Genomic DNA, 24,978 nt, shown 5'->3' on the forward strand with positions numbered 1-24,978 from the left:
AACATAATGCCACATTGTTTCTCTCTGTTATTAAAAGACTTTTGCTACACTCAGACTATGTGCTTGCGAGAGGGGAAGTATTGCCTCTTGGAGGTGCCCAGCGGGGGTGGTATATATTTGTCCCAGGTCACTGGGTGGGGGCTCGAGCCGGTTTGCATTGTGTTATTGGAATGGAACCCCTAGATATTGAACCCGGCCCTTGTTGCTGCCAACTCTGACGGGCAGAAGGGTTACAGTAATTATACCAGAGACACATTATGGTGTTTTATTTCACACTTAGAAATTAGCCTCACCACAGGATTTTCACATCCACTGGCCAGCCAAGTCTTCCTTACCAGTCCCTGCTTTTTCCCAGATGAAAACTATGTTAACCTGCTCTAGTATGTTTCTCTGGGTCTTTTGCCATAAAATATTCAGGGCTTAGATGGCTCCCAGGCTGACCTCTGTCCAAGAGAACAGTCAGTCTCTCTCATATCAGCCTGTTTCCCGTGCCCTCAGTGGTTAATGTAAGTCACTACACATCACTACCACCAAGCTCTCTCGTCTTATGAGTACATCATTCCTTTTGTACGGGATTCTCTGGGAAATCAACATTAGTCTGATAGTCTAATTCATGTAAGATTTATGTGAAGCTTCCTCTCTTTAACTCTTTGAGCTGAGGCTGTGTAAAGCATACAGCCTGGGAGGCACAACTGGGGAGCTGCAGAGAGGCCCCCTGTAAGAGGTTGCAAAGATCATACCACCAACAGCCCAAGCTTTCAAGATCTCCTCCTCTTTCCTCCCACTCCTAGATTCTGATTTGAAAAAGGAATTCAGGATGGAGAAGTTAGATTTCAGAAAAAATCCCAGAAGCAGGACAGAGAGCTGAAAATGTTTAGCACTGGAGGCTGAGATAGGAAAGGAGACCTTGTTCTCAGAAAGGTCCAAAACATCCCTGAGGTGTCTAGTACAGCATTTACCAACTAGGAGGAAGGCATGCCCCAAACTAAGCTATTGCAATCTCTCCCACTGACAGTAGTTGCAGTCATTCATGGTGTGAGCAGAAGAAAGTAGCTGGGAAAAGGCAAAGGAATTATTACAAGCCACAAGCTCCCTAAACCAGGGGTGCCCCCTTGCATTTATGTGGCCTGTGTGATATAATCACATTTTAAAATGAAATGAAATCCGAGGTTATTTATTTCTAGCCCTCATGGTTGCAAAGTAAATCTACCATATGTGAACCAAATGCAATCAATGCAGTGAATGTCAGCAGATGAAAGCAGTCATTTTGGACCGTAACTCAGAGGTGCGGAGTTCCCTGACTCCTTAATCTTACTGGAGTATCTGCTCCAAAGCCCAGCGATGACACTTCAGTGACAACAGTAACAATTTCAGTGCATATCATTTTAGCAGATGGGGTAGGAAATGGAGTGGGAGAAATTGGAGAAATAGGGGTGGGTCTACAGGGAAGCATATTTTCTCCCTAAGTGACACTAAATACAACAACAAGGTACTGAAAAAATGATACCTAAACATTTTAATTACTACATACAGGTTGGCTTCTCCATTTGATCCATCTTCAAAGCTCCCAGTGACATCAGTGGGAGATCACTATGAATTGAGTCTTAAATTTATACTCTGACCCATGGACCATAATTAAACATGGAATTTAGCCCTTTCAACTGATACCCCTGCGATAAACCTTCTTCTATTTGCTTTTTCCTCCTGTTTTGATCAAAAATAAATTCATTGCACTGTGACAAATGGAAGCAGCTGAAACCACCACCAGAACTGCCTGGCTACTTAAACCCCCTGCAACAAAGCAGGAAAAAACTGGAATGAAAAAGAAGGAACCTGAAAGGAAGGTGTGAAAATCCCTGCCTGTGAGGAGGGAGCCCGGCATCCTGTGCTGGTTTATCTAAATCAGAAAAAAAAAGTATAAATGGATCTTATGAAGCAATAAATGCAAATGGGTAAGTTTTCAAAGCAGCGTGCTTGGTTTTAGCCACGTAAGTCCCATTAACTTTAATGGAACTCACACAGCTAAAACTGCATGCAATATATTGAAAATTTACCATACAGATTGCAATACAACAGAAAAATAGCTGCTGGGTACTTACATCAATTCCCTGGCATCAATGAAACTAAATTAAAAAGTCTTATATAACCCAGGTTAACTTGACTGCTGTGAGATTGAGATTACTATGTTTCCCCCCTTCTTACTTGTCACTGGCCAGATGATAGAAGCGTTTATTCACACAACCGATACACAACAGGGATACAGCATCCAAATAAGAAAATATCTTCAGGAGTATCTCTGATGGCATACTAAAAACAAATAAAAAGGGAAAATATTACTGGACTTATGTGCAAAACAGAGCTGACAGGTGGCTAAAACCTTTAACCCCTCAGCACAAGAAAGTGATCAGGAAAGAGAGAAGCCACCACTTCATAAATCCACATGTCAAACCTGTCTTTGTAAAATGTTGTGTTCTCACATAGAGTGTTAACCTGCAGCCCTATCAGTTTTGATTTCTTGCTTTGATCTAAAGCCTTTGCTTACTGCACTTCACAACAGCCTATTGAAGTGGCACAAGATGTTAACTGCACGCTTAGTTCCTCATGCATTCATGTTACTTTTTTTTGAGCTTTAAGCCAATTTAGTTTTGAAAAGTAACAGAATTCATTCAAATTATGTGAAATTATTCTGTTCACCCCTCCCCTGAGGTTCACAGTCTTTTTTCATATCATGGCTCCACGTTCAGTCACTCATCACTAATACCTCTCAAATGTATCCCAGAATCTTGTGTGTTCACTATCACTTTTCAAATGTGGTGTCAAGTCCCAAGATACTTTATCAACAGTGCCGACTCCAAACCAAACTTTGGTGGGATGCTATACCTCTCCTCAGCTCCATGTGTACTCATAAAAGGTCTAATCTAACTGCCATTAAAGTCAATGGAAAGACTACCGCTAACTTCAATAGGACTTGCAGGCATCCTCAGAGCACTTCCAAATGCAAAATTTGTCTTCCACTGTTCAATGAAGGCTTCAGGCTGTTCAATGAAGTGCAGGTGCCTTCCCTGAAATCCCATTGCTGCTGTTGCTTTGCAATCACCTGCTGGAATGTGCAAACCACAGCCTGGGGCATGAATCCTTTGTCTAGACTCTAGGGGTTGGAAGCCACAGGCCACTAGATTAACATGTGCGTATGGTACAAAAGTCTGAAATAAACTTTTTCTATTGTCCTCATTTTTCTGAGCATTGCAGTACCCTGGTGTCAGAGTTACCACTGAACAAAGGAGCTACTGTGGGAATCAGCAACCTTAAGGTCTTTCCTGATGTCTATGTCCATTTGCAAGTGACCAAGCAAATCAATTATGGGTCAGAGCAGGTCAGCTGTGGTTCTTGTGAAGAAGCTGCATGTTTAAGACTACTGTTTACTCCAGCAGTTTGTGATCTTCCAAACACAGGTTGATCAATACCACTAAATACTACGGGAAATATGTTAAAATTTCAACATCTAAGGCTGTGGTCACTTGCAACCACGGAATCTGATTGAAACTTTAATCCTGCTAGCTCAGATACCGAAGCAGTGAAGCCGTGGCAGCATGGGCTTCAACGTGGGCTAGCCACCCCACTAATTACCTGGGGTCCCAATACAGCTTCATACCTAGTAAGATGCAAAAAGAGTTAAAAATAGTATCAAGTAGTTCCCTTGCTCTAGAGTCCCATCCACCAGTTTTGGATTTTATAACAACATTATCCTTTTTTTTTTTTAAGAAAATGCTTTTCCCTGTTGCTGTGTGAAAGACAACAGGGAAAAGTGATTAAATAATTAGCTACATAGGGAAATGCGGAAAATGGCTGCACACAACGTGCTATCAAATGCACAAAGTAAGCAAACTCAAAGAAGTTTCTCTAATCTTCCAGTTATAATAATCTCAGACGTTACTTGTACGACAGTAGGTACAAGATTTTTCAGAGAGAAATGTGATTTTTCTGTCGACGGTGTCCCTGTAACATTACCAGGCACAGCAGTACAGTTCCATCTTCAAGACCTGTTCTGAAGGAAGAGGCCACCCATTTTACATACCCCATCACTCTAAAATTCCCTGTGCTAAATATACTTCTCACCATGAAAAGTATTTAAAAGTTTAATTACAAACTGCCATTTATTAAACTAACACTGTAACAACTTTGATTTTAAGAAGTGATATACCTGTCGTTCATTCATCAAGACCATAGGGTTGCACACAGGTAACTGAGGGACTAACATGGCCTGCAGAACCTTCATTAAAGGGTGAAAATGCACAAGAAAAGACCCAGTTTATTACTCAGGGCCCAATTTGAAGCTTCAAGGTAGGCTGGTATAAACCACTCGATCCACTTTTATACTAAGAATATTTTATATGGAAGTCACTGAGATACAAACATGGAACTCCACTAGGCTATTTTTAAACATGATTATATTTCAGAGTAGAACAGCCTCTTTAAAATTTGATTATCACATTGAAGCCACAGACATACTCACCTCTCAATGCATGGGCAAGATTTTGATTTCACAAAAGTCGTCTGATAATGCCTTTGAATGCAAATATTTTGGGTTTCAGATAGTTTCGCAGACATGGCAGTGAAGATTCCTGACCTCTTACTACAGACAAAGATAAGGCTGTTAATAGTCACATGATCATTAACTGGGGAAAAAAAATATGTAGCAATATGCACTATGCCTCACAACAAAAACAAAATTCAGAATCATAGAATCATAGAATATCAGGGTTGGAAGGGACCCCAGAAGGTCATCTAGTCCAACCCCCTGCTCGAAGCAGGACCAATTCCCAGTTAAATCATCCCAGCCAGGGCTTTGTCAAGCCTGACCTTAAAAACCTCTAAGGAAGGAGATTCTACCACCTCCCTAGGTAACGCATTCCAGTGTTTCACCACCCTCTTAGTGAAAAAGTTTTTCCTAATATCCAATCTAAACCTCCCCCACTGCAACTTGAGACCATTACTCCTCGTTCTGTCATCTGCTACCATTGAGAACAGTCTAGAGCCATCCTCTTTGGAACCCCCTTTCAGGTAGTTGAAAGCAGCTATCAAATCCCCCCTCATTCTTCTCTGCTGCAGGCTAAACAATCCCAGCTCCCTCAGCCTCTCCTCATAAGTCATGTGTTCCAGACCCCTAATCATTTTTGTTGCCCTTCGCCGGACTCTCTCCAATTTATCCACATCCTTCTTGTAGTGTGGGGCCCAAAACTGGACACAGTACTCCAGATGAGGCCTCACCAATGTCGAATAGAGGGGAACGATCACGTCCCTCGATCTGCTCGCTATGCCCCTACTTATACATCCCAAAATGCCATTGGCCTTCTTGGCAACAAGGGCACACTGCTGACTCATATCCAGCTTCTCGTCCACTGTCACCCCTAGGTCCTTTTCCGCAGAACTGCTGCCTAGCCATTCGGTCCCTAGTCTGTAGCTGTGCATTGGGTTCTTCCGTCCTAAGTGCATGGACATGTTATATGGCCAATGTTTCACTTCATAATCAGCACTTCAGTAATGTGAAATTATTGAGCTGATGGGAGGAAATGGGGCTGAAACATAGGGCTCTGCTATGACCACTCAGATGAATGGTACCATGACAATAGCCAGTTTTACCAATGAAGGCAATCCAGTCACCTTGTTACAAAGAGCATCATGGCCAATATAATCATGCTACAGAAGAGACTCTGCTAAGGACTCAAGCTGCTCAGACTGTAAACAGAGGTTTAACACCAAGGCATAGGACATTTTTATTGACCCACCTAACTCTGGTATGTTAATAAAAATAACAATCAGTGTAACTTAGGCTTTGAATTTGTCAGAGCCCAAGAAAAATTTCACAAAGCTATAAATCTGGATCATATCTAAAATGTGCAAGTATATTACCACCTCAGATCTGCTTTTGTGTAACAGTATATATTTTGCAGTAATAGGAGTACTAAATCACTAGACAGGTGGGTTTTGCTGCTGTTTTTATGCATTTAGTTTTTAACATGTGCTGGAAATGTGAGACAAATTGCCATTTCTTCCCACAAAACAAAAAAATAACATGCTTGTGCCAAGGGCAAAAAAAGCCACATACCTTAACCTGCCACACATTTTATACCTAAGTTTCCAAAACAGTATCTATATATTCATAATATTCTTAATTATCATCAAACCCCACAAAAACTCTGGAAGAAATAATAGAATATGTAGATGGAGCCTCAGAAACCTAAACAGACTCTGACAACCAAGCACCCACTGTTTCTGTAATGCCATTGAGTAGAGCTTCGTATATTCTCTCTTTGTTAATCCTCCAGAGTTTGGATTGCCAGCTGGCATTCAAATATCTCGTCAATCCAACTCTCTATACCTAGGCAACCAACTGATGCTGGGGATGCTTAAAAAGAAATCTAATTTGGATGGACATGGATCAGCACAACATTTAATACACATAGGTAATAAATAAAGAACATTTTATGGTCATGGAGCAGAAATAAAACTTAGATAAGGAACAAAATTAACTTTGACCTCATTACGTACTATGCTACCTTCACAAATTACTATCCCTTCATAGTAGAAATCCCTAAGATCCCATTGGGCATATTTCCTTCTGATCTAAAAGTAATAAACTGCACACTTCAAAAGCCAATCCCCTAACGCAGCGATTCTCAACCTTTCCAGACTACTGTACACATTTCAAGGGTCTGATTTGTCTTGCGTACCCTAAGCCTCACCTCACTTCAAAACTACTTGCTTACAAAATCAGACATAAAAATACAAACATGTCACAGCACACTGTTACTGAAATATTGCTTACTTTCTCCTTTTTACCATATAATTATAAAATAAATTGATTGGAATATAAATATTGTACTTGCATTTCTGTGTGATCCTTGAGCCTGCTTTTCACTAGTGAGCCTTGTCATTCTGGGAGGCAGTGAAGCAACAGCAACAATTAAGTTTTTCTCCATATTGAGTCTATTCCTGTAAACTACTATAAAACTAGACAAATACTGTATCTAGATGAGTTGATGTACTCTCTGGAAGACCTCTGTGTATCATCAGGGTTACGTGGACCCAGTGATGAGCTGCCAGAAGCTGAAGAACCGGTTCCTTCAGCAGCTCCGGGTCTTCGGCGGCACTGAAGGACCCGCTGCTGAAGGCTTGGAGTGCCACCGAGCAAGTAAAAATTCACAGGGGAGCCTCCCCAGCTGAGAACTCAGACGGCACGGATGGGAGTTTGCCCACCCCTTTAACAACCGGTTCTAAACCGGCTTCTAAATTTAACCACCGGTTCGCGCGAACTGATGCGAACCGGCTCCAGCTCACCACTGTGTGTACCCCTCGTTGAGAACCACTGCTCTAATGGACCAGCACAATCAGTAATAACATGTCGAAGTGTATGTCACATATGATCCTGAAGGTCAGATGTATGTGTGACTATGTCTCTTACCTACTGTTAATAGGTAATTTTGGATCAAAGTTGACATTTTTAATTGTGAAAGGGAAAAATGTCACTTTGCATTTTTCAGTAAAACTGCTCAGCAACTGGAACACAGAACTTCACCCTTAACAAGTTAAAGAAAACACCAATCTTTAGTTGTGTACAGGTTACCAATATCACTGTCTAGAAAAAGGGATGAAATTACGTCATCTTGGATGAAGCAATGTCATTAAGATTTCTGTGTTCTGAGGGAGGTTTTCAAAAGCGCTCAAGGGATTTAGGAACATATGTCCACTTTAAAACCAATGGGATGTGTTCCTAAACCCCAAAGATGCTTTTGAAAATCTTCCACTCTATTTCTACACCTTGCTAAAGCCTTTGTTTTTAAAACCTTGTATTCCATTTATTACTGTTCATCTTTCAAAACAAAAAGTCCACAGTTCCCTAATTCATCAACTAATTCAATCATTTTCACATGCACCGTATGCACGACGATAAGAAATCAGTCCAAATACAAGAAAGACTTTCATGACAAAATAGATAAGGCTGGCCTGCCACTTAAAATCTAAATGCCAGATGTTGATCCCACACACACTTTTTTCAGAAGCGTCATTTATCATTATATTAAGAGGCTCAAGCTCAAAGGCGCATAACAGCCTCAATGGTTGATTCATTAGCTATTCAATTTGTGGCACTCAGTTTTGTAGCTGTATTTTCACCACAATAACCTGTAGTATATGCAAAGTGGAGACAACCTTTTCTTAGAGAAGAAGTAATCTAGTCTGTTTCAAAGAAAATAGCAAGCTGTAATTAAAGTTGTGACAATATTGATTCTGTTTCCAAAATTTTAAAAGATATCTAATCATAAACAATGACAATAATAATTTAAATGGCTATTTCTCCTTTCATCTGATAATGTCCTAGTGCTTTACAAGGGGAGGGGGTATTACTAACCCTCTTTTACAGGTGGAGAAACTGAGGTGAAGAATGGATAAGAAACTTGCCAAAGGTCACACAACAGAAGGGTTGAGAACAAAACACAAAAGTCTTCTGACCTTACTACTAGGTCAGCGTTTCTCAAACCTTTGGAAGCTGAACCCCACTCCAGAAAAATGAAACCTGACAAACCCCCACACTGCAATCACAGAAGGTATATAAATTATACATGGGGGAATTATGCACCACTGCACATGCATAGAATTTATGTTCCCTGTAGATTTCTTTGCTTCCCCACAGAAAAATGACTCTCTCACAGAGAAGCAAAAGGAAGTCACAAGAGCGGTGATGCAACCCTCCCCAGTATGTTTCGGGGGCCCAGGGCAGCCAGCAGAGAGGTAAAACTGTGGGCCAGGAGGAGGGACTGGGGAAGACCCAGCTGGTGGCTCCTACCCTGTACCGGGCTCAGCTGCTTGTCCCAGATGGGCTGGGGAGGATGGGACTTCCTCTTCCCTTGCACTGCATCCAGGGCCGGGTCAGACCCACCCCCAGATTTCTCCCCTGGCTGAAGGAAGTTCTGCAAACTCCCCCTCTGTCCTCCCCCTCTCTCCCCACTTACTGTACCCATCGCTCCTCAGCTGCAGGGGGAGGGACCCTGTACAGCGAGCTTCTCCCCCATCCACCCAAACCCTTGCATCCAGACCCCCTTATACCCAGATCCTCCCACCAAGCCTCACCCTCCCGCACTCATAACCCCTCCCGCCAATGAGCCCCACTCCCCCTGCACCACCCCAAAAGCTACCCGCAGCCAGATCTACACCCCACCAAGCTCCAACCAGCTGCACCTGGACCTCCCCACTGAGTCCCTCGCACCCATACACCCCTGCCAAGCTCTATCCCCCACACCCATACCCCCAATGCTGAGCCCCAACCACCTTCACCTGGACCCCTCTGCAGAGTCCCATTACTGTTGCATGCAGAACCCCTCAGCAAGCCCCTGTGCATCCAGATCCCCCCTGCACCCGGATCCCCCACTGAGCTGCCCACCCCCAGACTGCCCCACACAGAATCCTCTCAACCCACACCTGGATCCCCCCAAGCTTGGATCCTGCCTTGCTGAGCCTGCCTGTCCACACCTGGCACAGAAGGGAATAAATATAGAAATCAATCAATCAATCAATAAATGTGGAGGCTCCAGCATGGCAGTAGGGAACACAGGCCACTGGCTGCACGGAGGTGGGAGATTGCCCTGTAGTCCCTCCCTGCCCTTTCCCCTGCCCAGACACGGACTCAGTGGTGAGGCTGCACCCAACCCTGACACAGTGCAACAGCTGGGCCTGCCCCAGAAACATCCCGGGATTCTGCCCCTCCACGCCAGGTACACAAAGATAGCAAGTAAGAGGGACAGAGTCTCACATGTACGCCCAGCCCTGGCCCCCTTTCCTGTTTGCTCGGTGATGCATGCAGTCGTCTCAGTGCGTTTTTCCAGGTGGCCATGCCTGCTCCATGAACCAGGTGATCCCCCGCTTGGAGCAATGCCGAGCTGCTCCTCATCAGCATTTGGGGAGAGGATACCTACAGACAGATTTCATGATGCATGACAGAAAGGGGCCATGACCAGGACACACTGCAGTGCACGGTCAAAGTGAAGGAGCTGTGGAATGCCTACCACAAGGTGCAGGAGGCAAACAGCCGCTCCGGCGCTGCACCCACGAACTGCCAGTTCTACAAAGAGCTGGATGCAATATTCGGCGGCGACCCCACCTCCACTGCAAAGACCACTGTGGATAGTTCGGTGGCTTACATGCCAGTTGAGAGTGGACTGAGCCAGGAGGAGGAAATCTTGGACGAGGAGGGGGAGGGAGACCCTGAGACAGAGGATGACTCGGAGGCCAGAGATGCATGCAGCCAGAAGAGGTTAGCCAGTCACAGCTGTCGGAGTTTGGTGAAGCGCAAACGGGAGAGGAGGCCCCTGGTAAGTGGATCTGATTTTGCGAACTGCTGAAGCGAGTTGTTGGGGGCAGGAGGGTTGCAGAAAGCAGGCTTGTCTCTCACTGCATGCCTAGTCTGAGCATTGGAACAGGCTGTTGATTGACTACCTCACTTCAAGGGAATCTCCCTCAGAGATCTCAAGGAAACTCTCGTGGAGGTACTGGACAATCCGCTGCCACAGATTCTTCATCACAGCTGCTTTGTTTCTTGCCCCATTAATGGTAACTTTCCGCGCCACAGTGCTGCCATAATGATCACATCCTGTGGAAAGTGTGAGGACAGGAATGATTATCAGGCCCCCCCTACCATGCTGGTTCTCCCGAAGAGCCACGTGCCCAGTGTACAGCAGGATCCGGGAAGAGAGATTTACCCTGCCCCTGCGGCTACTCACCATTTTGGGGGTCTTGTGGCTCATGTGTGCTTGCCTGGGGTCAGCCAGTTAGTGTCAGGTGTATGAATACTGGCTGTGTTTTAAATCACTGAATCAGTGTTGTCTATGTTGCAAACAATGCTGCTTCTGTAAAATGTTGCATTTAAACTTCACAAAAATGACCTTGGGAGCTCAGCCTCCCTCTTTGTTACCGGCAGCTGAACGGCTGCACAGAATTAGAAAGCGGCCAGAAGAACTAACGAGGATTTTCTGCGTGAGGTTATGATGCACTCTGCCACCAAGAAACAGGAACTGAAGGAGTGTTGGGACAGCGAGAAGAGGGACTGAAAGGAGAAAGTGGCACGCCAGAATTAAGCCACAGAGCAGCTAAAGGTTATGGAGCGCCAAGGAGACATGCTCCAGGCAATACTAGTGTGACGTTCTGTACCTCGGGGGAACCCTTACACCCCCATGTTATCATTATTAAATGATTGTGTGGTATCCAATGCAAAGTTTGTCATGTTGGGTATCTTCGGAAGGCTCATAATACACTGAGCATTGTTGTTATAGTGATGTTATAATAATTGTTACAGTAATGTTATAGTTTTCAGAGTAACAGCCGTGTTAGTCTGTATTCACAAAAAGAAAAGGAGTACTTGTGGCACCTTAGAGACTAACCAATTTATTTGAGCATAAGCTTTCGTGAGCTACATGCATCCGATGAAGTGAGCTGCAGCTCACGAAAGCTTATGCTCAAATAAATTGGTTAGTCTCTAAGGTGCCACAAGTACTCCTTTTCTTAATGTTATAATAAGGTTACAATTTCACATATATAGTTATGAGGCTGAAAATGTATCCTCAGGGCTTAAAGAAAGCCCATGCAAAAACTCTCCAAGAACAGAGAGGCAGTTCACTCCTCGTCAGGCATGGATGGGACAAATCCAGCCCAGCCTCACAGGAACAGTGGACGCTGGCTTAGGCAGCAACAAATGAATCTGTTAGACCAGTTTTCAGAGTAACAGCCGTGTTAGTCTGTATTCGCAAAAAGAAAAGGAGTACTTGTGGCACCTTAGAGACTAACCAATTTATTTGAGCATGAGCTTTCGTGAGCTACAGCTCACTTCATCTGATGAAGTGAGCTGTAGCTCACGAAAGCTCATGCTCAAATAAATTGGTTAGTCTCTAAGGTGCCACAAGTACTCCTTTTCTGTTAGACCAGTGGCTCTCAAACTTTTGTACTGGTGACCCTTTTCACATAACAAGCCTCTGAGTGCGACCCCCCCCTTATAAATTAAAAACAATTTTTAATATATTTAACACCATTATAAATGCTGGAGGTAAAGCAGGGTTTGGGGTGGAGGTTTACAGCTCATGACCCTCCCCATGTAATAATCTCACGACCCCCTGAGGGGTCCCAACCCCCAGTTTGAAACCCCTGTGTTAGACCCTCAAGGGAGTCACCCCCTTCCTTTGGGCAGTTTGGGACTGCGATGAGGTAATGCTCACCTGACTCTGAAGGGGGTTGGGGGGAAAAGCCAAGAGGAAATAAAGGACATGATAAAAGAGAGAGACATTTTGCCATGTGCTCTTCTTCCACCTACATCTACAGACACCACCAAGCGATTGAAGCGCTGATCAAAAGAGAGCGCCTGACTGAAAAGTAACCAGCCAGCCTGTGGTGAGAAGCATTTGTTTGTAAGGACATTGAAAGTGTTAAGATCAGCTTAGAATGCGTTTTGCTTTTATTTCATTTGATCAAATCTGACTTGTTATGCTTTGACTTATAATCACTTAAAATCTATCTTTATAGCTAATAAATCTGTTTGTTTATTCTACCTGAAGCAGTGTGTTTGGTTTGAAGCGTGTCAGAGACTCCCCTTGGGATAACAAGCCTGGTACATATCAATTTCTTTGTTAAACTGACGAACTTATATAAGCTTGCAGCGTCCAGTGGGCATAATGGGACACTGTAAGATGGAGGTTCCTAGGGTTGTTTCTGGGACCGGAGATATTGGCTAGTGTCATTCACTTGCAAGTAGCTGGGAGCAGCTTACGTACCAGAGGCTGTGCGTGAACAGCCCAGGAGTGGGGGTTCTCACAGCAGAGCAGGGTAAGGCTGGCTCCAAGAGACAAGGATTGGAGTGGCCTAGCAGATCACTAGTCCAGACAACACCAGAGGGGAACATCACAAGTAGCTCTTCAAACCGAGCAGCTCTGCGCCCACCCTCCCCTGCGGCCACTGTAACAAAACTCTTTCCCATGCGCTCCTCAGACACTGCCAACACACTCTTATCAACTTCCTGGCTCCAGTCTGTACCCGCTGCATTCCACTCCTGCCCCATCACAGTCCAGCCCTGTGGACTCGCAGTACCCACTGCACTCAACACGCGTCCCTCTGCAGTTTGGTCCTGCTGAAGCACAGCACCCGCTATATTGTACTCCAAAGGAGAAGGCTGGATATGATCCCTGGACATATACAAACCTTTAGCTGCCTGGGACCTTCCCTTCCCTCATCCCCCTCACTGCTGATGGGTTTTTTTTGTTTGACTCTACCCTGGTTGTTGTCTTTTAATAAAAGAATTGTGGTTGTTTGAAAGCAATCTTTATTCTATTAATTGAAAGCAAAAAGAGCACTGCAAAGCAACATAAAATTATGTTAAACCATTTATTGCACCATGTGCACCAATCACCTCCTAGCATTACAAGCACTGCAATCCCAAATATTACTTGCTTTCAGCTTCAAATTCCTGCCTCAAAGCATCCCTGATCCTTATGGCCCCGCTCTGCGCTCCTCTAATAGCCCTGGTCTCAGGCTGTTCATATGCAGCCTCCAGGCGCTGAGCCTCTGCGATCCAGCCCTGAGTGAAGCTTTCACCCTTCCCTTCACAAATATTACGGAGCGTACATCACGCAGCTGTAAGCATAGGAATATTGTCATCAGCCAGGTCCAGCTTCCCATAGAGGCAGCACCAACGGGCTTTTAAATGGCCAAAAGCACACTTAGCAGTCATTTTGCACTTACTCAGCCTGTTGTTGAACCACTCCTTGTTGCTGTCAAGTTGCTCCTTGTATGGCTTCATAAGCCACAGCATTAAGGGGTAGGCGGGGTCTCCCAGGATCACAATGGGTATTTAGACTTTCCCTATGGTGATCTTCTGGTCCGGGAAGAAAGTCCCTGCTTGCAGCTTCCTGAACAGGCAAGTGTTCCGAAAAATGCATCATGCACCTTTTCGAACCAGCCAACGTTAATGTCTGTGAAACGACCACGGTGATCCACAAGCGCCTGGAGAAACATTGAGAAATACCCCTTGCGATTAATGTACGCGGTGGCTAGGTGGTCTGATGCCAGAATTGGAATACGCGTGCTATCTATCGCCCCTCCGCAGTTAGGGAAGCCCATTTGTGCAAAGCCATCTACAGTGCCACACACGTTGCCCAGAGTCACGGTCTTTCGGAGCAGAATGCGATTAATGGCCCTGCACACTTCCGTCAACACAAGCCCAATGGTCAACTTTTCCATTCCGAACTGGTTAGCGACCGATCGGTAGCAGTCTTGAGTAGCCAGCTTCCACAGTGCAATCGCCACGCACTTCTCCAACGACAGGGAAGCTCTCATTCTCGTGTCCTTGCGCTGGAGGGCTGGAGCAAGCTCATCACACAGCCCCATGAATGTGGCTTTCCTCATCCAAAAGTTTTGCAGCCTCTGCTTGTTACCCCAGACGTGCATCACGATGTGATCCCACCACTCAGTGCTTGTTTCCCAAGCCCAAAAGCGGGGTTCTACTCTGGTCAGCACCTCCATGAATGCCACAAGCAATCTCGTGTCATAGCTACTACGCGTGGCGAGATCAATGTTGCACTCTTCTTGACTTTGTAGTTTAAGGAATAACTCCACTGCCACTCATGATGTGTTGGTCAGAGCGAGGAGCATACTGGTTAGCAGTTCAGGATCCATTCAGTTCAGGATCCATGAGAGGCGCGGCGCACAGTACACAAACCGTTGAAAGATGGCACCAAATGCGGATGGAAGCACAGGGATTGCTGGGAAGCGAAGCAATGTTTCACGGGGCATTGGAACAGGACCCAGAATGCCCCGCAACCCCCTCTGCCTTCCCACAAGTCTTAGTGGCAGAAGAGAAAAAGGAGCTCTGTGGGATAGCTGCGCTCTGAATACTGCTGCAAGTGCCACGAGTGTAAACACGCTATTGCACAGGCAGCTGACAGTGTGAACACACAACAGCGGTTCCCCTTCAGCGCTCTCTGAGCGGCGCTGTAACTGCCAGCGCTGTAACTCTGCCAGTGTTACACGAAAGCTCATGCTCAAATAAATTGGTTAGTCTCTAAGGTGCCACAAGTACTCCTTTTCTTTCTGCCAGTGTAGACGTGCCCACAAATATGCTGTGGGTTTGGGAAGTGCCCAGAGCTCTCCAGAGATAATGCCAAGGAAAGTAACCAACACACGGGTGGGTGTCAAACAACCATTAACAGCCATTGTCCTGCAAGGGAGCTACAATTCAATGACTCACCTGCATAAGGCCACACCAGGGGAATTCCTCAACCTTGCCTAGGGACTCAGCAATGCCCACCCCGGACATGCCTGAACATTGGACTGAGGGTATAAAACAGAACACAGGTGGCCCATGCTTTGCCTTTCTCCTGTCCCCACCTAAGCTATTCCCTCCTTCCTTATCTTAGCAATCATGCACCTGGTTGAACTTGGCAAACCTCAATTTTATAAATGTCACAGAATGTGAATGTTGGATACGGGACTAGATATTAATTTTGGAGATTCCAGTATTCGATGTTTGGAGTTTACCTTCATTGGAAATGGGGAAGGAATGGGTCGCAGCATGTCTGTTAGCAATTATTATGGGAAATCTTGTTTAACTCACATAACTTTTCCTTTGTTTCCCATACTTCCATTGGTAAATACCAGTTAAGCTTCTGTTCACTCAGATTTCTCTTTCCCATTCTTTTCCTGTACAGTTCATTCAGTAATGCCACAATCTATCGTTTGTGAAAAATTTCATGGAGATGGCCTCTGATGTCAAACACACTGGACTCTGTCATTGCTGAATGAATCAGGCCAAACAGAAAGGAGAAAGCTTGTCCCAAATATCACAGCAAACAGCACTTTGAGAAAAACAATACCGAAGAAATAAATAATTTAATAGCATTTTATCCAGTTACGATTTACACGTCCAAACTTCGTAACTTTAACTGCGCAACTTTACTGCTGCATAACAAGTTCAGTGCAGTTTTGGCAGTTTTTTTTTTTTAAGAAGTGCCATTGACTTTAAGTCTTGTTTAACATTAAGCATACTTGACAATTGTCACACACATTTGCCCCTGCTGTCATTCTTTCACTCTTACCAGCTGAAATGTCATAAGCAGTGATGCAGGAAGTGAGAAGCTCACTTTTTCTGACTACTAGAATTTACTTCCAGGGCTTTGGCATATGTAGTCTCCCCTATTCCTCCTTCTGGATTTTTTGCCTCCACTATGCCTCTTAGCTATTTAGGAATGTAACAACATTAAGTACTCAACTCCTTAGAAAGACCAAAAACAAATTTCAAGAACAGCTAGCCAAAGGCTCAAAAAGTAATAGCAAAAAAAAACTGTAAGTATATCAGAAGCAGGAAGCCTGCTCAACAACCAGTGGGGCCACTGGACGATCGAGATGCTAAAGGAGCACTCAAGGACGATAAGGCCATTGCAGAGAAACTAAATGAATTCTTTGCATCAGTCTTCACGGCTGAGGATGCGAGGGAGATTCCCAAACCTGAGCCATTCTTTTTAGGTGACAGATCTGAGGAACTGTCCCAGATTGAGGTATCATTAGAGGAGGTTTTGGAACAAATTGATGAATTAAACAGCAATAAGTCACTAGGACCAGATGGTATTGACCCAAGAGTTCTGAAGGAACTAAAATGTGAAATTGCAGAACTATTAACTGTAGTCTGTAACCTATCATTTAAACCAGCTTCTGTACCAAATGACTGGAGGATAGCAAATGTGACACCAATTTTTTAAAAGGGCTCCAGAGGTGATCTCAGCAATTACAGGCCGGTAAGCCTGACTTCAGTATCGGCCAAACTGGGTGAAACTATAGTAAAGAACAAAATTGTCAGACACATAGATGAACATAATTTGTTGGGGAAGAGTCAACACCGTTTTTGTAAAGGGAAATCATGCCTCACCAATCTACTAGAATTCTTTGAGGGGGTCAAGCCTGTGGACAAGGGGGATCCAGTGAATATAGTGTAATTAGATTTTCAGAAAGCCTTTGACAAGGTCCCTCACCAAAGACTCTTAAGCAAAGTAAGCTGTCATGGGATAAGAGGGAAGGTTCTCTGATGGATTGGTAACTGGTTAAAAGATAGGAAACAAAGGGTAGGAATAAATGTTCAATTTTCAGAATGGAGAGAAGTAAATAATGGTGTTCCCCCAGAGGTCTGTACTGGTCCCAGTCTTATTCAATATATTCATAAATGATCTGGAAAAAGGGGTAAACAGTAAGGTGGCAAAATTTGCAGAGGATACAAAATTGCTCAAGGTAGTTAAGTCCCAGGCAGACTGCGAAGAGCTACAAAAGGATCTCTCAAAACCGGGTGACTGGGCAACAAAATGGCAGATGAAATTCAATGTTGATAAATGCAAAGTAATGCACAATGGAAAACATAATCCCAACTATACATATAAAACAATGGGGTCTAAATTGGCTGTTCCCTACCACTCAAGAAAGAGATCTTGGAGTCATTGTGGATAGTTCTCTGAAAACAACCACCCAATGTGCAGCGGCAGTCAAAAAAGGGAACAGAATGTTGGGAATCATTAAGAAAGGGATAGATAATAAGACAGAAAATATTATGTTGCCTCTATATAAATCCATGGTATGCCCACATCTTGAATACTGCGTGGAGATGTGGTCACCCCATCTCAAAAAAGATATATTGGAATTGGAAAAGGTTCAAAAAAGGGCAACAAAAATTATTAGGGGTATGGAACGGCTCCCGTATGAGGAGAAATGAATAAGACTGGGACTTTTCAGCTTGGAAAAGAGACGACTAAGGGGGGATACGAGGTCTATAAAATAATGACTGGTGTGGAGAAAGTAAATAAGGACGTGTTATTTACTCCTCAGAACATAAGAACTAGGGGTCACCAAATGAAATTAATAGGCAGCAGGTTTAAAACAAACAAAAGGAAGTATTTTTTCCACACAACGCACAGTCAACCTGTGGAACTCTTTGTCAGAGGATGTTGTGAAGGCCAAGACTATAACAGGATTAAAAAAAGAACTAGATAAATTCATGGAGGATAGGTCCATCAAAGGCTATTAGCCCCTAACCTCCGTTTACCAGAAGCTGGGAATGGGCGACAGGATGGATCACTTAATGATTACCTGTTCTGTTCATTCCCTCTGGGGTACCTGGCATTGGCCACTGTTGGAAGGTAAGATACTGGGCTAGATGGATCTTTAGTCTGACCCACTATGGCTGTTCTTATTTTCTTAGTACAAATAAAATATTATTTACAAGTATGGCCAAGACAATGTTGTGAACTCTTCTACAACAACAACAACAAAAGTCAAATGTTAGGCTAGCCATCAAACCATAACAGTGACCCTTTTTATCTTAGGAGGAGGGAAGAAATAAACAAAATAGAGCGACACTGAGCAAAAAAAGATTGCAAAGTCCACAGCAGGATACCAGAGACGATGGCTGGTTCAAATAATTCTACCAAACTTGCAGTGTTTTCCACACCTTCTGTTTAACAGGAAACCTCCATCTGCTATATCCCCAGCTCTCACAAACACATGCGCAAGTTCTGAACACAGTACGTATTCTCTTCTTTTTCAACTCCTGGGACTCAAACCAATGCAATTTGTGTGGCACGCGAGTCTGGACAGGTGGAGGGAGAAAGTCACTCATCAAATCTCGAGCCTGGCAGACAAAGGCCTTTATCAAGTTACTTTTTTGAAAGTTCCTCAGGGTGTGGTGGTGAATTTGTTTTTTGGTGCTTATTTGTTTTGCGGGGGCCCCCAAATTTGTTTGAACTGGCCTTGCCTGAGGCTCCTGTCTCATGCAGTACAACAGTTACATCAGTACAACAGTTACATCATACTATCTTTATATCTGCAGCACGGAACCTGGATTTATGCATTTAAACTGGCTTGGCATCCTGGAGACACTGCAGTTTTATATCACATCCAAGAATGGCACCTCTAGCAACCAAGTAACCCGGGGATCGGCAACCTTTGGCACACGGCCCGCCAGGTTCGTTTACCTGCCACGTCCGCAGTTCGGCCGATCGCGGCTCCCACTGGCCATGGTTCGCCGCTCCAGGCCAATGGGGGCTGTGGGAAGCAGCGGCCAGTACATCCCGCAGCCCCCATCGGCCTGGAGAGGCAAACCGCTGGGGCCAGTGGGAGCCGCGATTGGCCGAATCTGCAGATGCGGCAGGTAAACAAACCGGCCCAGCCCGCCAGGGGGCTTACCCTGGCGGGCCACATGCCAAAGACTGCCGTTCCCTGAAGTAACCCATTCTGAAGCCTTTTGTTCAAAGGCAACTCTCTCTCAAGTATCACCTACTAAATCACCAGTATCACTTCCTACAACACCCTGGGTTTTCCCTTAGAGGTATTCCATCCAAAGTTCTCACCACCCAGGCCCGGAATAAGGTCTTTCAGGGCCAGAGGAATTTGAAGTCCTACCCCATGCCCTTACCTGACCCAGATCCTCTTCTGTTTTTCCAATATAAATTAATTAAACTAATTGGACATAACCTCACAGCCTCTTCCCCACTTCATATTATTTATATATAACCTTAGAATGTACTTTACTCCCTTTCTTACTCAACAATTTAATATGAAACTATACATGCCTCTTCTGGCGGCCCTCTTGACTACAATGTCCCATCTAAGATAGCGCCCCAACCATATAGAAGCTGAGGTGTTCCTTAGCAACACTTATGTGACCAGCAGCAGTCATCCTGAACCTGCTTCAGAAATGGTTTGATTACACTGCCTTGGCTTTCCATGTGGACAACTTTCTTGGACCTACATTTGCCTGTAATGGAAAGCTGCAATTATGGGAAGTAGGAAGGAGAGAATTACATCAAATACATATTTAAATCAGGAATAACAATATATTCTCTGTGTGAAGTGAATACATCTTTTTTGCAATCTGCTTGGCCTTTCACCTTGTTTAGTCCTTTACACCCCTTCTAAATTAAACACCTCCGACAGTAGGAGTGGATAATTTTGATTTGTTAGCTTTTTACTACTACTTTACAGAGATGTAAATAACTACACAAGGTTCAAGACACTTTATTCCCCCTACATTTTATTCAAGATCACTTTCACAACTGAAGTGTCACATACCCTTATGGTCCTCTATGATTCAGTTTCCCCATCTGCAAAATAGATAATGATATCATCTTTGCAATATTCCCTTGAGAAAGGAAAAAATAATAATAAGTTTGTGAAGTACTCAGATGCTACAGTAATTAGTGCCACAGGAAAGACTTTAAATAAATATGTCATAATCTCAGCATGAAATTTTCAAATAGCCATATTTTGTTAAATCAAAACAGACAAAAGCACATCTTCTTTGAGTACAAAATCCATGCCTAGTTTCAAACTTCTGCCATTTTTGCTACAGGCATTTATAAGAGTGGTTTTAGCAATTTTCTTTAATAGAAAAGAGAGTTTCATTTTCCATAACCCAAAAACAGTTCACGGAATTTTGCTCAAGCTTTCAAACCAAAAACAAACAAAATATCTTTGTGCAATGAACAAACATGAAAAATACCTTGAGAGAGAATAATCCAGAAAGATTTGAACACATGAGAAAAGAGGCTTGACTTGTGCAGGAGGTATTCATTAGACCATCTCGATGGTCCCTTCTGACCTTAAAGTCTATGAGTCAATGAGACTTGCAATATTAAGGCTCAGTCCCGCAACCATTTATGCATGTGAGTGTTTGTAGGATTGGGTCCTCAATTATTGAAGATACCGGTACCAACCAAGATAGTTTTGACTAACATGAAAAAAGACAATAATTCCCAACAGTAAGCAGCCGCAGCCAGTACACTTTCTTCACTTGTATTGCTAGCCCCCAGGGATCAAAAAATCACAAGTCAGGCCTTTCCAAATCATCACATTTTTTAAAATTACTTTTGGATGGGGACTATGGAAGAGATTTATTTGCTTCTGTTTTTGAGTCTTTAAAGTTCATGTTTTCAAGCTTTTCTACAGACCAGTTATGTCTGGAAACTAGAATTTTTCACATAATTGCATGACTCCAGGAGCTATGAGTTTAAGAAAACAGCATATATTGAGAGATTCATGATGAAACCACAAGATCCAGCAATTCTGCTTCACTAGTTTTACAAACCTTAGACTACCAGACCCAAAAATACCAGCTCTAGCTTCCTCCTTTATTCCTTTCTAAAAAGCTTTTTCACTAAAGATTGATTAACCACTGCTGCCTATCGCTCATTGACCTGTGGTGTCCTAGCCCCTGATGAAGCTTTGGTTTCAAAATGGCCCAAGGCACAACATGGGCAGCAAGACCAATGCATGACCTACTAGGATTCTGAAGCAGTACAGTCAGTGTCACAATGACTGGGAGGAGAAATAAGAAGGGCATTGTTCTCCTTTTGACCATCCTATGGGAGTCCCTCCCATGCACTTACTTCCCTAAAACTTTTCTATGCAGTTGCAGTAATGGGTCCAAACTAGGCAGCAAGTGAGTGCAGCGGACAAACCCTGGGAACAGGGGCTGGGATCAGGTCACACTCCACAGTGGGTGGCACGGACCCGTCTGGGGAGAAATAAGAAGTGGCCACACTTTCCCAAGCTCTGCCCATAGGTGAAGTAGATCTACAAGCTGCCACTCGCAGCAGACTTTGCAGCTCTCCTTCCCCTTGCACTTCGGGCACGAGTGCAATAGTGGGGACGCCATCGTTAGGGTTCCGAGTCAACGCTCCCATGAGCAACCTCGGCCAGGGGGGAAGATCGAGAGCAGGCCTGACTGCATGGGCACCGCAGCACAATTAGACGCGGCGTCTGGAGGTAGAGGGACTCGCCTGACTCGGCTCTGCGCCCAGTTCGGTGCTGAGGGAACCCGAGTGCCGCTCAGCCGGGGGTTACCTGAGGGCGAAGCTGCCGCGGTCCGGGCCCGGAGGAGGAGCCGCGGAGGACAGGAAGCTCCGGCTGGGGCGGGCGGGCGGCGCCAGGCGCTGGGGAGCAGCCGCTGCCCACGCCAGCCCCAGGCTGTGCTGCTGCAGGATCCAGCCGCGGCCGGTCGCCATGGTGACACCGGAACCCGAACGCCCCGGCCCAGCGTTCCGAGCGGCCCGGCAACAAGCCCGCCCGCGTGGTGTTGCCTCTGCCTGGCCTTCCCGGTGCCGCCGCCACGCGCGGGCGGAGTCGCAGCTGGGCAGGAGGTGGCTGCAGCCGACCGGGCCGCTGCGGCCTCTCCCTAGCCTGAGGTTGCTGGTTGCAGCCCAGGCTCTTCCACCCACGCACAGCCTGGTTACAGGCGTTCAGATGCCCCCCCATACACACACACACACACACCCCAAATTTCAGCCCAGAGGAGGCCCCAGTCTCGGGTTGTATGTGGTCATGAGCGCCACACTCCCTAAGGGTTGCAGTCCAGTGCAGAGGGCCTCCACCCACAACTGCACCCTAAAACATCCCTGGATTCAGTCACCCCCAGGGAGGGCAACAAAAGGATAAGCGCATTCCCCAAGCTTATTGAACTCTTCTCCAGAACCCAGTTCAGTGCTCCCACCATTGCTTCCCCCAAATGCCCACTGCCTCGGGCATCTCTATTCTCCCCTGCTCATGCTTCCTCAACTCCTCCTCCCTCCTATCCTCTACTTTCCACAGCATGCACAACCACCGGTTTCCCATCTGCACCCCGTATTCGGCTGGGTACACACGCACAGCCCAACTCCCTCTCCCTACGACACCCCACATTGTCCTACACACACACCAGTTTCCCCCTCTTTCCTGTCATCCCTTTGGAGCAGATTCGGTGCAATGGATAGATTTTTGGAAAGAAGAATATAGGATTAATAAGGGTCGACTCATTTTTGCCATTTTCATCACTGAAAGCTTGTCTGCAAAGGCTGCTGCATCAAACTTCTCCTTCAGAGAAACCCCCAAAGAAGTGCCCTCTTTCAAACTGGCCATTTGTTCTGATGAGAGTAAAACCAGGAAAGATTGTTTTCCCCACACCCTTTAGGAGGCATAGAGCCCAGTGCTATTAAGAATGGCCACCTGAGGACAACCGGTGACTTCAGGCTCATTGAGAACAATGGGAGATGGCAGTCATTTTGAAAGAGGGCAGCTCTGGGTGGAATTCTCTGTAGCAGAACTTTATTGTTCAGCCTCTGCTGAAGGAGAAACTTGCAGTTGTGAAGACTAATTGGGAAAAAATTATTATCAGTCCTTTAAAACCCACCAAAAGAGGCCTACGCATAAGATTTCTGTGAATTTAAACTATGTGGGGAGTTTGAAGCATCTGTGTATTGTTATTGAGCTAATCTGGGACCAAAAAAAAATCAGTTTGACATATAGTTAATTTTTAAAAGACCCAACTTTTTATTAATTTGAATTCCTAAACTAATTAATGGATTTACTTGTAAATTCTCAGAAATGCAACCTATTTTCAAAGAGTAATTGAGTAAAAGAGTAATGTATAATTTTTATACATTACAAAAGGGTTGAATGTCAGCTTTAAGTGCAAAACTCCTAAGCTACCAAGCTGCAATTGGTACCTCCATAATAACCATGCTGGGGGTTGTGGTTTTGTGACCACCAAAGTATTTTTATTAGTATATTATTATTGGTTTTGGTGATCTTCTTAACTTATTTATACAGCAACCTAAAGTGTGCTAGGTACATGATACAGACTGGACCAAAGAAAACCATTACATTTGTAACAGAGAAGGGAACTTATGGAGCTGTATACATAAATACATAGGGATCTCAGGGTAACCGTGGTAATATTCAGACAGGCACTACCTACTACAGCCACCAGCAGGGAGTAAATTCAGTGTGAGGTTATTTGGCAGAAGTAGAAGTGTGAGGGATAATAGGTTAGTATAGTCATTGCACTCACCCAGTAGAAGGAGACATACGTATAAAGCCAATATATTATTATGTAAGGTGAAATGTAGTTCTTATCACTACACCTAACTGGAGATAGATTCACTGAAAGCCCAGAATCCAAATTTAGAGATGTCCCCTCATCGCTATATTGGAGTAAACCAAAACTCGGCATCTGAACACCCTGTGGCAGGGTACCTGCTTCACCTCATCCTGGGAGGGGGCGAGAGGTCCTTTAGCCCACTTCCCAGAATCCAACAGGACTGCTCTTTTATGTCTGTCAAGACTGACTTTGTCACAACCCCCAAATTTTGGAGAAGTTTGGATTCAAATTTTGCACCAAAAGTCCCATCTACATGGGACTTCCAACTGAGTTTAACAGCAAGGCTGTAAAGTGCTTTGAAAATGTAAAGCACTATAAAGATGGTAGGTATTATTGGTTATTAAGCACTGGATATAAACTCCAATGAAAGTTTTATGTAGATAGGGCCTAAAGAAAATATTAAAATACATCTAATATTACAAAGAATTTATAAACAATGAGCCACCATCTCAATAGTCCATTTGGACACACCATCTCAATATGTCCGTTTGGACATAAAGGATTGCAACTCTGTTTATCGAACAGGATAGCATAGATTCTTAAAGATGTTTTAAAGTAAAATTCTGTTATTGTTTTTATTATCATCATTATAGCGTCCATGCTAGAGGCAGCAGAGACTAAAGTTGTGACTGAATTCCAGCTGTCATTATGACTCCTGCTTTTTCATTGCTCAGAACTTCTTTAAACAAATTCCTGTTGAGTGTGAATTTTCCTAGAAAGTTTGAGTAAAATCTTTACAGCTGTTTTTGAGTGGTGGCTTTCTACAGTTATTTACTGACTGAGTTTAATTAATAAATATGTACATGATTGTGTATGAGTTTTATGTACATGCTGACCACAAAGGAATTATTCAAATGAGGAAAAATAATGAATAGAATTTGAATCATAGGGGCAGAGTTACATCTATGCTGACCCAGTTGCTGGATCGGGGCCTTTTAAAATAGATTTTGCATCCACCAGTTTCCATAAAGAAATGACAACCTTAGATCCTGCAAAGA

At 44.4% G+C, this 24,978-nt stretch overlaps 1 protein-coding gene across 4 annotated transcripts in view; it reads right to left on the reverse strand.

Annotated features, from left to right (window-relative positions):
• Positions 1-22,280, reverse strand: part of FBXO15 (F-box protein 15) — a 53,153-nt gene extending 30,873 nt beyond the window's left edge. For 2 of the 4 annotated variants that reach the window (XM_073331761.1, XM_073331757.1), the window contains exons 1-3: positions 21,910-22,280; positions 4,514-4,633; positions 2,203-2,307 (exon numbers count right to left, since the gene is read on the reverse strand). In XM_073331761.1, coding sequence (XP_073187862.1) covers positions 2,203-2,307; positions 4,514-4,633; positions 21,910-22,070 — 386 coding nt within the window. In that variant the 5' untranslated portion in view covers positions 22,071-22,280. Of the gene's footprint in view, positions 1-2,202; positions 2,308-4,513; positions 4,634-20,136; positions 20,169-20,566; positions 20,614-21,909 lie in introns of those variants that run through there. The other 2 variants (XM_073331759.1, XM_073331760.1) reach the window with 2 other exon arrangements.
• Positions 22,281-24,978: the final 2,698 nt, after the last annotated feature.

Source organism: Lepidochelys kempii, chromosome 2 (assembly GCF_965140265.1).
Source record: "Lepidochelys kempii isolate rLepKem1 chromosome 2, rLepKem1.hap2, whole genome shotgun sequence".
NCBI lineage: Eukaryota > Metazoa > Chordata > Testudines > Cheloniidae > Lepidochelys > Lepidochelys kempii.